We start from the raw sequence: 13145 nt of genomic DNA on the forward strand, positions 1-13145 counted from the left end.
TAAGTTTATGAGTCACTCAATTCTAATTCCTTCCTGACATCTAAATCACAGGGGTAGGGCTGACTACTGAAAAGCAAGGAACCTACATCAAGAAATAATGGACAAACCGAAAATATCTAGTTTCTTTGTACTCCGGTATATGTACATGCCCTCCTAGGGTGATTATCGGTGGACCTAGCTGCTCAGACACGATTCCTACCTTATGCCCGGTACAGTGTCTCCCTCTCGGCAGCTCTTTCAGCACATGGTGCAAAAAATGTCTGCACGCCATTTCCTTGAGAGCAGATTGCTCCAATGGATCCCTTAGTGTCATCTCGCCAGAACAGCCAAGATCCACGGAAGCTGGGTATCACTGGTATTCTCAGTCTCATATTTATTCAGTCAAATTAGATATAGGGAACACCCTGATTGAGCTACCCCAGCGAAATAGCCATTGCAAACATATTTCAAAGCTTTTCCTCAGAGATCTGTAAAAATTAGACTGGCTCATCACTGAAAAGTAAGGAATTTGATAACTAAGGTGACTAGCTGGGGCATGAAGAGACAAAGGAACTGATTCCCTGTACCACCAGCTGCAGAAAGTGAAGCTGGGACACGAAGCCTTTATACTGGGGAGAGAGATGGAAATTAACTTCAAAAATAAAACACAAATTCCTGCTAGACCCAGACTCTCCTCTGAGTTAACTCCAAGATGAAAGTGTTCCCCCAACTAAGTATTTTTCGAAAGGTAACACTGTGCTTTTAACCCACCTGAAAAGCTACTTTGCCATTATGATATCTAATAACTATCCCGTAATTCAGAACTATGTGTCCAATGTTAGAAATTATGCTAGAAAATAACGGAGAATGATTCCTTTGTATGATTAGCAGGCTTACTTAAAATTAATCTTCTCCAGAAAGCTTGACTTTTTAGAAATAACAAACTCTGTCAAACTTTGCTACATACACAATTTAGTGCAAGTCTGAAGAGTTGTTTTACCTTGGTGGTTAAAAAAAATATATATATAAAAAAAAAAGAATCAAGCACCAGTAAACAAAGTTAGGAAAAACACATACAATACAGCTTATGAATGTAAGCCATCAGCCAGCAGTTTTAAGACAGAGCATTCATAACAGGTTTTTTATAGCAATCCTTTAGAGTCAGAGGTAATACGACACATACTACACATTCCTGTCATTATTAATAGGTGTATCCTTAATTATTGTTTATTTAACTAAAGTATCTAAGTATAGCATAACAGGAAATAAATATATTCTTACCTTGGCCAAGAACCACCATGTCATTCTTCAATGTTTTCAAGACCACAAATAAGGTTGGATACTCAATTATTACTTTGCCTTTCAAATTGTCTAGGAGGCTTCTACTGGCATCCAGTTCATTGTACCTTAAAAATAACAGGGAAGTTTATTTTAATACTACCAAGGACATAATGTACACTTTCTGGGAAAAAAACAAGCTTTCTGGCAATTTGCAGGATTTTCAGATGATATCATGTTCATAAGAACAATCTTATGATTCAAATTACATATCCTGTCTTATTATCCAACTACGTAATTTTTTTTTAAACGCTCCTAACATCTAAGCATAAGAACAGGAGAAGAAACAAAGTCAAATTTCTCTAAAGGCCAAAACGTTTTAGGAGTTCTTAATGAATATCTACCAAAATCAGATATGGACATAGCATTATCAAAATGGATATATTTACCAAAAATCAGACTCTAAATTAAAAGTAACACTTAATGTTCTGCTTATGGGCTTTAACACTACAGGATTCATATACATGGTTAGTAGTGTAGCTTATTTATCACATTTACTTATGAATTATCAGTGAAGTACTGGGAAGATGAAATAAGCATATCTGAACAACTACTAAAGCGAAGGTATACTAGAAGCACTTAGAACTCTGGGTTTGCAGAAGTAAAGGCTCCAATACCCAGGACATTGGGGCAATGATTTCTAAAAGATGGTACAATATCCCCGTTTATGCCTAAGCAAATCTCTGCTTACAGCACTGTCTGCAAGAAACTCCCCGGAGAAATCCCCACGCATGGGTGTGCTACAAGAGGCACACGGCTCAGATGCACAGTCCTTTCCCAGAAAAGGGCTCCTCTTTACCCTGGAGGGTGAAGCCAGGTACATCACAAATGATGCCAGAGTAATAAAAAGTAAACTGAGCCTCTTCTCCATAGTTATTTTCTAGAACTCTAGTATTTTCTCCCAACTCTCTAACTGGAAACCTGGACGTGGGATTCTGGGGAAAAGAAGGGACATTTCAATAAAGCTCTCTTGAAAGAGGAAACCCTGTTGCTTTCACTTGCTGTTAACTGTGGCATCCAACAGATGCTCTGATACTATTACACTGCAATCTGAGTTATGCAATTCTTTCTGTAATCAGCATTATTGAATTACTACTAAGCTATTGTATCAGTTAAAGGCAAATGAAGTTCAAAACCAAAATACACTGTGGGCAGCAAGTGGAGTATTTCCCATAGCTGCTCTGCTTTCTCTGATCATTAACATATTATGCAGTTGGGTTTTCTTTTGCCAAAACCAACACTGGATGGGTGAAGAAAGTTATATACTTTATGATTTACAGTAATGTGTGATTAAGAACTGTACATCAGAGGAGTCAGCAGACAAGAAGAATATTGAAGGTAAAACGGGATTTGAATTCTTGGGATTTAAGGGAAACTTAGTTTGAGCAAAAGCTATTTCTCATATTCAACTTCAATCATCATGAAAATATTTGGTTTCATGTTTCTCTCAACCAAAAGTAATTATGACCTCTTTCTTACTGAAACCCTTTAAAAGGGATAACAGTATATTACATTTCTTATTGAATGAATGCATTCGTAACTTGTGGATTGACACACATGAACAGAAACATATTTACTGCTTTATTTACAGGACTCTAAATGCAAAGTACGACAATACCTTTCCTTTGGCAAGGACCTCAACACATTCTTTTCTGGTTAAGCAAACATTTACCACCAAGAGGCTAAAGCAATTCACATGCCACAATACACTTTCCATTATCTCATGTTTTAGACAAAACATCTCTAGCGTCCAGCTTGGCAGAAGATAAAACATTTGTACTTAAAACTATTTTATGATAGTAGATTACTGAAGTGTTAGATCACCGAGTCAGAGCTTTATCTTTTTTGTTTTTAAAGTAAATTTTATTGGTTGACAGTGACAGAGAAAACATCCAAATTTTTAGTGCATAATGTGGGCTGTAAACTTCAGGGAGAATGTAACACAGGAGGTTAATGCTTCTCTTTTTTAAACTTTGCTGTTATTGTCTCCGCTATCCAAAAGACCTCAATCCTCCACATTCCCTACTTTATACACAAGTGCAAGTTGAGGTTTTCTGCTAATCCACCTGCCAACCTCTTCCTCGGCTGTGCAAGCTTAAAAGACCTCAAAAGAAAACTAATACTTGTCACTCAATTCTGAAGTCTAATACAGGATGGCTCTTGAGCAAGACTGATTTTTCAGGTTCTCTCTGAATGACTTTGTCATGATAAAAACCTTCCCAATTTTATCCCAGAAGTGGAGTAAAAACCATACACCAGAAGATGAACAACACAGATGACTGCCCTGTAAGGCTTTTCCAGAAACCTAAATATGCATCCAATTTCAATTTTTACTTATGAAAAGGCTAGACCTGTTTGGAGAAAAACTAAAAATGAAACAAAATGGCAATTTTACAAGTCTTATAACTTCCTGTACTGATTATTCATCAGGATAAGCTGGGGATGTAGGGTAATGCTGGAATGTAGGTCCTGCCATGAATTTGCAGGGAAGTGGTCTCACCACAGGTAGGGGATGGAGCAGGGAGAACCTGGTAGTCAGACATTACCAGATATTCTTTTATCACCATTTTTACCTACTTGTCCTGTATCACTGGGGCTGTGTAACCTTCTCAGTAAGAACCCAAAACAGGCTAAAACCTTCAGGCCCTTCCTTCCCTGGGTATTTCAAGACACAGGCCAGTAAGATAACTGACGATCAATGTACGCCCGCCCTTTCACTCGGACTCTTCCACGCTCCAGGGCCAGTCACAGGAACCAACTTAACTGAGGCTGTCATCCTAAACGAGCTCCCTCAGCCCTGCGTGACAGGATGGATTTGAAGATAAGCCTGGCTCTGAACAAACTGACCACCCTTAATTCCCCATCTTCACGTCTTTCTTCTAAACTCTCCCCCTGCTTTCTCTTTTCTCCCACTGCCCAGTTCATACAAATTGTCTGCACTACGGCTTCCCCATCCCTGTATTTGGTGGGACTTCTTTTTGCACCCCTCTCTCTGAATCTTCTTTCATCCCTGGTACTTACTTCCCACATAGTGTCTCTCTCTCTTCCGTACATTCCCTCAGCCTCCTTCTCCAACTCCCACCATCTAATAATATACTTTCCTGATTATTTTCTTGCCCCAAGCAAAGCTTTATGTCCATGTCACGAAGCAAAAAATAAGCCTGGATTTCTTCTTAATAAGATGATTCCATTTGTAAGGACCAGAAAGAGACAATCTTGGCAGACATCAGCTTTTGATTTTAGCTGGAATGAAATAACAATAACTGCTTTTTAGAGGACAAAAATTAAATAAAAGTTGCCTGCCAGCAGGCATTTTAAAAGCCTACAAAAATTGTGACAATTTAGAAAATTTAACAAGATTCAGCAATCCCACATCAGTTCCCATATAATCTATTACATTTGTTCTACGAATGGCTTTGTTACCTTTCACAAAACGCTGAAACTCATGTGGCTCTGCGCTTCTGATAGCATCTATGAGTTTCTGCAAAGGATAGGTTCACTATCTATAGTTATTCCACCACCTTCCAGGAATTCAACAATTCAGTCTCCTAATCTGTCTCCCACAGGCAGGAATGCTGCATTAGGTCACTGCATCACAAGCAGCTCCCCTCAAATGGAGCCCGTGGCTATCATCGCAGTGGCGTAACTTGTCTCCACGAATTCAGACAGCAGGAAATTCCCTGCTGATCAGGTTTTCCTGAATGTCATCTACAGGAACTTTGATTTTAATACTAATAAAGAAAAATCTGCAATCTGGAATTAAAGATAAATTGTAACCATGTTATTTCTTTAGTTTAGTCTGCCAGACACTGAAAAGAAAGCAGACAAGTTTTAACCATCTAAATAATTCCAAATATCACTGAAATACATATTTGTATAATGATGTTCATAATTTTCCTGTGAGCCCTATCAACTAAAACCTTTGCGCATATTTTAAACAAAGATGATTTCTCTTCCCAGAACCAAGTGGAAACCTCGAGGTATTTACTTGGCGTAATTCAGATACAATAAATAATGCTATCTATTTGGGGCCTAGTCCTAAAAATCCACAATCCAACTTCTTCTAATTTATGGGATGAATGAAGATTTTTCTTTTTCCCCTCCCCTTAAACAAAAGAGGGTAGCATTTCCTAGGTATCTGCAAAGATTGGGCACAACATTTGAAGTCTCTCCCAAGCACTAGTTCTGCAGCCCAGCAAAAATAATAACTAACAGATGCGACTTTCATTCCTAAGTGGTGAATAACCTCTTCGTGTGGTTATGATTTGGTGAACAAGGAAGTAGTGAAATGCACTCCTGAATTAGGTATTAAAGGAAAGTTATATGGCAGAAAGTAAACTAAATGTATTAAAACTATATGCCTTTTTTATATTGAACTTTGTCACTAGAATTTTGACAGTCTAAAAATCTGGAACACAGTGATTTTTCTTAGTCCATATGCGTAAAAAACCTGGAAAATTCAATGAGCAAAAAAGCAGAGACCTTAGAAACAAAAAAAGGAAATGATTTGCCGTAACACTTCCCTCGTAACTAACTCTTATCAACAGCTGAACAATATGGAAGACTACTCTGCTTGAACGCTTTTAATGACGGGGGATGGGAACAAAGTTCAAGTTTATACTTTAATATGAAAAAAAATTATACCACAGTTTACACAAATATTTTAAAACCTGCCAGATCCTCCTTCCGCTCTTGGCCTATGGTTTTTCTCTCAGTTTAGGACCTCCATAATTTGCCTCAACAAATGTTCACTAACCTCTCCACTCTGTTGATACCCGCACAGCTCAAATCTACAGCAATACAGAGCAGATGCCCGGCCAACCCCTTTCCAAGTCCCCATCTCAAGCAACGCTTCGCCATATTTCAGCCACAGATCATCCTCAAACAAAGACGATGTTAAGAAAAGCTGTAAAAACTGAGGTCTCCTTTCTTCTCCAGGCTATATGAGGCCCTTCCCACTAGGGAAATTTAAGAACTACTGAAAACTTAAGTGTAAAATGGAAAAAAAATACAAACCCCCTCCTCTTACAAAGATATTTCAGGGAGTTAAAACATCCAAGAAGAAAAAAAAAAAAAAAGTAATACTCAGGTGAAGACAGTAGGAACACAAATTGTCACCTAAATTCTTTGGCACAGTAGTAGATGTCCAGAAAGATTTAATGGTTTGTTCACTTTTACCCTAGAAAATATACAAAACAGTTAATGGAAAGAAGAGATAAGCAAAATAAGGCTAGAAGTATGTCACTGTAGAAGCATGTCACTGTAGATGCACAAAGGCTGTCCTTGTTTAAACTTCTTGAGAATGAGGCAATTGCACAAAAAGAAAAAACACAGTAAAAGTTGTTTAATAACAATCATGGAAAAAGATATCAATTGATGGCAAAACCCATAAAGCCGATAAGGCATCTGCTGCAACAATTTAGTGGACTGAGCATTAAGAGGGACGTGGTAAAAGGATTCAGGATGCACAATAATGATCTAGAGATTAACTGAAGTACAAACCATTCTGCGTCTTTTAGTCATAGGGAAAAGTACAACAAAACAGAAGGAAAATGTGAAACAAACAAATGTCAGTTTCTTGGATTTGGTAGAATTTGATTCAAAGAATACAGAAGTGATACTGAATTTCAAGAAAGCAAATACTTTCCCCATCTCATAAGACATCATGAAAATTAGTAACAAAATCCAGCATCGAGTAAAGATGCAATAATTCAAGTGCATCACAGCAATAGTCCTTTACACATACAGGAAATTACTTACTTTGTGAAGCCAGGCAGCTTTACAAACTGCTCAAAAGCTCAAGGTTTACCAATCTGTAAGTGATATAGAGCAAACTGAAAAAGGGGATACCACAATCATATAAGGCTACTATATGACTGAGATAAAGAAACAAAACAGCCTAATGAGTTAATGATAGCCAGAAGGCCTAAAGGGAATATGAAGCTTCACAAGAGAGAAGTTATTAAAAAGAGAGTGTGTTGCCTACTGAAGATGAATGCCTGAAGTTTCAGAAACCGAAAAGATATTAGTGGCATCTTTAGTGAAGCTAAAGTGAAAGCACAAGTGAAAGCTGTGGTTGGCTCCCCAAAAATGCAGGGAAGCCAAAATATGTAACTTGTACCATTAAAAAAATACTGGCATGATCACAGAGAAAAAGCAAATGTCATGAGTCTACTTTAATTACAGTACTTCTGTTACACAGACTCATGAAACATCACTGTAAATAATTTTAGAGGTGGGGGTATACCAAGGAATACCAAAGGATGCAGTGAAAAAATACATCAAATTCAGAAAAATAATAGGTCAGATCTCATTTGATGACTTAAATTAACATAAGTAAGCAGTGCACTGATAAAATAAACAGAAATATAAAACTGATGAGAAATTATCCTTGTAAATTGGCAACACTTTTGTTATTACACTTGGGTTAATCTAATGAACCTCCACTTCAGGAACAGGAAGAATTGATACTTCTGTAGTTTTGTATCCCTACATTGCAAATTCTAACTTCCAAATTTAGCTCGTATGGAGATAGCCTGCATACCTCTAACACTCTGTACTAAACGGTGGAAACATATCCACAAATTTATACAGCAGAATCACAGTGCCATAAACCTTCCATTAAGGGGTTACTAATGCTTTACAACGAAAAGGAAAAGCTATGAAATAAACAAACTATTTTCTTGGCAAACAAGCAGGAAGGTCAATTCCCTCCTTGGCGAGGTCGAAACAATCATCCCTAGATCATTTCCGTCAAGAAAGAGAAAAAACCAGAGGGATTCCCCTTTGGCAGCATCAGGAGGAAACAACAGGTTTTCTCCTTCCTGACTGGAACACGAAGAGGTTCTCTTCTACTCCGCCTTTGTGAAAACGCTGATGGTTACACTGCCATGTTTCGCAGCGCTGCAGCTTCCAAGTTCCGCCTATCACTGTAACTGCCCTCAAATGCCAACGAGTTTTTATCCTTCCTCCTAGAAGGCTCTTCGTCCAGGCTCCCCGTGCTGTCTGGTCCCAAAAACTGAGCAACTCGGCTACCTTTAAAGACACTGTGTCTTTTTCTTCCAAGAAACTAGCAACAAACCCTCTTTTTCCTTCAGAAAAATATTTTAACAGCAACCCAGATGGATACACTTGAATTAAACCCCTCAATACATCTCACGACACTTATGCTAGACCTGAATAGGGCAAATGGTCCAGACATTATTTCTGCCCTACAGCCCATTTTTACCAGCTCCTTCCCCCAGCCCAGGGACAACAGATTATTCAACAGGGTTTTTTTCCAACTGCGGTCTTTTCTTGGGCTTCATGGCCTGTCTTTTTGCCTTCAAGTCTGCCTTATGTGTGCATGCTACATAGTACATGGACTTCCATGAAGGCATTTTCCATACTATGTTACATACACCCAGGCAAGGAGAGATGTCAGGCTGAGCAAACTGCAAGATTTGTTCTTGAAACAGCCTTTCCTAGACGCACACTTCCTCAGAGAGAGGAGAGAAAATCTGCCTATGCATATGCTGCTCCCATGCTTCAAGCCCAATTATGATGCAGAAAAGAGGCTACTGTGTACAGTTTTATTTATGTTTTAGAATTCGAGGTCTGCCTACCTGCTTTGCAAATCTGAAGGTCTTCGGGTCTACCTGTGGTGCTTACAGAACACCACTAGATGACCAGGCAGGACAAAACACTGGCTGAAGCAAACACTAACAGTTTTATTCCTATCTCCTCCTCCACCTCTCTACTTACTCACATATTCCTCCTCCATAAGTGGTCTGGATCTAACTTGCTGCAACACAGACTGCAGAATTTTGGAGTGGAGGCTACAACTTCAAATAAATCTTTGTGCAATAGATATCTCAGTCACCAACTCTCTAGCTGGGACACTCCAGAAATCCTAATGCAATACCATTAATTATAAAACAGTTCATCCAAAAGAATTCAGGATGGGTTACAAAATGCAGGATTGTTACTTTAAAAAACAGGCGCCTACTGGTTCATGAAAGAATCCCTTTCAAGAAAAAAAATGAATGATTGCTCAAGATAGTAAGATGGACAAACTCTGGGTTTTTTTGGAATCATCCCAAAAATCTTCTCAAAGGTCAAGTAATTGTAGTCAGACATCATAAACATTTAGCTATGCATGCTACAGATTCAGATCATACATACTTCTTATACTCAGCAATGACTAGTTTTCTGCTTCTCATCTACGTTGTGTAATACAGGATTTCAATGAAAAACCTAAGTGGATACGGAAGGAAAAGTGACTGTTTTTTACAGTAAAAGCCGTGTATCCTGGCATCTGGTGCTCTGCATCACTTTTGTCAGCAGAGAGACTGATGTTCAGATAAGAAGGAGCAAGTGAAAAATGACACTGAAATGGCTGCAGTAACAAAACTAGAAAGCCTGAAATGATCTACAAGAAAACGTAGCAAAGTATTTGGTAAGAAAAGCTGCAAATTAAAAAACCCACAAAACAAAACCTAACACTCTGGGAAGAAACAGCCGCGAGTATACACAGGAGCGCTGTGTTTAAGAAACAGACTGCAGACCAAATTCCGTTTCCCCTTGAACAGTACAAAGTCGCCGGAGCCTGACTACAGTTGTGCACCGAAGAATGACTATTGTAAGCTAGCTCCCTGCTTTTGTAAAGCTGGCAGAGCTGCTTTTGTGCCAGCTGCTGCGAGCTAGAGAGGAGTAATGAATTCTACTGTCAATCTTCTGCTGGCACAGGCTAAAGCCAGCTTGGGGTCTGTTCCAACTCATGCCAAGGCCAGCAGTTCAGTCAGGGATTTGTATCCTTAATTCCTGTCTCATGTATACCACGTACTACACAAACGTGAAGAGAAATTGCTTCCTAAGTAAGGCTACAGAATCTTAAATAAACCACCCCACACTTTTCAACATCGGTAGAAAACGCAGAGGAGGAAACAACGCTTGCAACGTGCCAATTCCAGCATATTTGTTTTGCTAGATGAAGTAGTACTTTTGAAATGAGGTTGTAATATGATGATTAAAAGAACTGATCCATGCACCACACTAATAGCAGTGATTTTTTAAAAGCGACTGAATAATGTTTGAAAAGCAGAAAGCAAAGACTCTAAGCTCTGTTAGTTTTACATTAAGTTATTAACAAATGATAATGCAGAAGGAAGTGCCGTAGGAAGAAGGTATGAAAAATTAAGGAAAACACTAACACTATCAATATTTGAGGCTATCTGCAACGTATTTAAACATAACAGTTTTTGATAATCTTAAAATCACTGACAAAATAGATATATAATAGATGTTTTTAATGACAGGAAAATAAGTAATCCAATATAAATACTACATTTAAAAAGATTTAGTTCCATTATATTTATATTACTCTTTGAATTCCAAGACAGTTTTCTAAAAGTCTGTTGGCATCTTTGCACACACTAATGCAAAAAACTTACTTCATCTTCCTAAATCTATTACTGTGACTACTGCAACCTACTAATGTGATCTAACCCTTGGTTATTTAAAAACAATAGACTACAAAAGAAAATTCTCTTTGAGCACAGAACTCAGTCATCCAAGGAAATAACTCTCATTTCTGCCAGCTGATCTTGAGACAGGGAAGCGCTCCAAAATTACTAACATCATCCAGCCTTCTGGGAAGCAACTGCACTGGATCAGTTAAAGCAAAATAAGTGTTCACCACCATAAAGCAACAGCATTAAGTAGAGAACCACCTCTGGTACTTGTTTAGCAGATTTTCTTCCCTGTGGTCCACAAGAATTAAGTGGCAAACATGCCAGTATTCTCATGTGCACCAGCCAAAGTCACCACAGAGAGCAAGAAGCCCCTTCATGTTGGAACTGGCAAAAAAATGCTTTTGATATTTTTGGCTTTCTGAGTAATTGAAGCATGAGCTGCACCAGTATTACCACTATTAAAAAAACAATGCTACAACTGATTCTATACACAACCCTGTATGGTGTGGCAGTTTTACAACAGGAAAGCTACAGGATACAGTCTGGTATTGCTTTGTACTCCAGCTCCTTAAAGGATATGGTCCATTGAAAGCAGTGGGCTTTGCAAAGCTTTTAAGGCCAACCAGACTAAATTTTGCAATCACCTAAATATTCTGTCAGTGCCTACTGGTATCTTCAAATACCAAAAATCTTCTACAATGACTTATTCAGAAACAGTGTTCACATGCCATTCTGAATATATTAACAGGCAAAAAAAAAAATCACTATATAAAAGACCTAACATTGATGTTCAAGAAAGCATTATTTTTTAATTCCATTAAACTAAACACATGTGATTAAAGACAGGTCACTATCTAAACTAGATTCATGCAAGATGTCACTGAACCAGTAAGAGAGATCTTCCGTTTGTGTGGTTTAACCTCATTAAGATTTATTTAATTAATTGTCTCTTAAATTACAATACCTCCTGTAAAACAAGTCTGTTGCAGCTATTTCTCTTCTAGAAATAAGATCATCTTATACGACGAGGATGAGTAAATAATTTTCATTAAATATCTGCAGTTATGAAAAAACCAACTCTGACCATTAACTTATAACAAATATCAAGGGTCTGCTGGATTTAGGAATTCTTTTTTTGGGGGCGTTGGTTGTTTGGTTTTTTGGTTTTTTTGTTACACAAAGCCTAATAAGGCAATTTTCAGGAAAATAAGAAGGTGTATTTCCCAAACCAGATTGTATAATTTGGCAGTTGCATCTTTCCTTTCCTTAGTGGAAAAAGCAATACTCTTACCATATGAAGTCACTTTGAAGGCATCCCAAATAAAGGACTGAAGACAGTCAGGGCACTAATTTATCCTGAAGAAAGAAAAGACTACTTTATAAAAGAATGTAGACTGTAAAAATCATCCAAGAGGCAGCAGTTAAACCTTTCTTGGAATAGTTACAGCCGAGGAGAGAATGGACACCAACCACCAACTAAATATTGCATAACAGGTGATAGAGACAAGCACCACAAAACGGAAAACTATTATAACCCATTCAAACGCAGATTTTTTCCAAACCAAGGTTTGAAAGGAAGAAGAGTTGCGTAACACTTGTTTGTTTAAACCCTCCTTCACAAGATTCCTTATAAAGTTAAGTGCAGTTAATGAGAAGACTATCAAGTGGTGTAACAGTTACAGCGTTAAAAAGCGGGAGGTGCCAGGTAAGGAGGGGAGGATATGAGGAGAGATTATGCTTTAGGTTACTCCCAAGTAATTGTGGAGCGCTACCAATTCATACTGAAAGCAGTTCTTACAAGCTAGTTTTAGAGAAGACAGAAATAAGAGCTTATCACAAAGTTCCCTAAGAACTGTCACCACTGATGATAAAAGGCACTGAGGAGGAAGAAAGCAAGCACCACGTTGTTTGGCAGCCATCCACGATGTCTGCGCACCAGTGGGTTTATCCAGTTTCTTTCTGAAGTTCTGCAGAACTCCTGTGAGGAAGCAGAAATCTGTACTACATGGCTAATTTATATTTCTGGAGGAAGAAAAAAAGAAAAACCAAAAAATTTGAAGCATTCTGCAAAGGACCTTCAAACTAAAAGGGCCATTTGCTGTGAAACACAGAAAACAGCCAAAACTAAACCACAAACTCCTGTTTCATAAACAATTGCAGGAAATACTAAAATCCTTCTGTAACGTACTTATCTTCAAACTAGAAGACTAACATTTTATAACCCATAATAATCCTGCCTAGATATTCTCTGAAATACCACTGCACTTCCTCAACAATACGTAATTGTAACTATGAAAAGTATTTTTTTCAAAAGGTTCTGCTAAGCCTAAAAACAACATCCGATTCAACAATGTATATTTACAGCCTTTCTATTAT

General features: G+C 38.0%; 1 protein-coding gene across 1 annotated transcript in view; it reads right to left on the bottom strand.

Annotated features, from left to right (window-relative positions):
• ZNHIT6 (zinc finger HIT-type containing 6) overlaps nt 1-13145 on the bottom strand; it is a 34805-nt gene that overhangs the window by 3050 nt on the left and 18610 nt on the right. Inside the window, exon 9 of the mRNA XM_063344027.1 lies at nt 1261-1385. Coding sequence (XP_063200097.1) covers nt 1261-1385 — 125 coding nt within the window. The remainder of the gene's footprint in view (nt 1-1260; nt 1386-13145) is intronic.

The sequence above is a fragment of the Chroicocephalus ridibundus genome, chromosome 8 (genome assembly GCF_963924245.1).
Source record: "Chroicocephalus ridibundus chromosome 8, bChrRid1.1, whole genome shotgun sequence".
Lineage (NCBI taxonomy): Eukaryota > Metazoa > Chordata > Aves > Charadriiformes > Laridae > Chroicocephalus > Chroicocephalus ridibundus.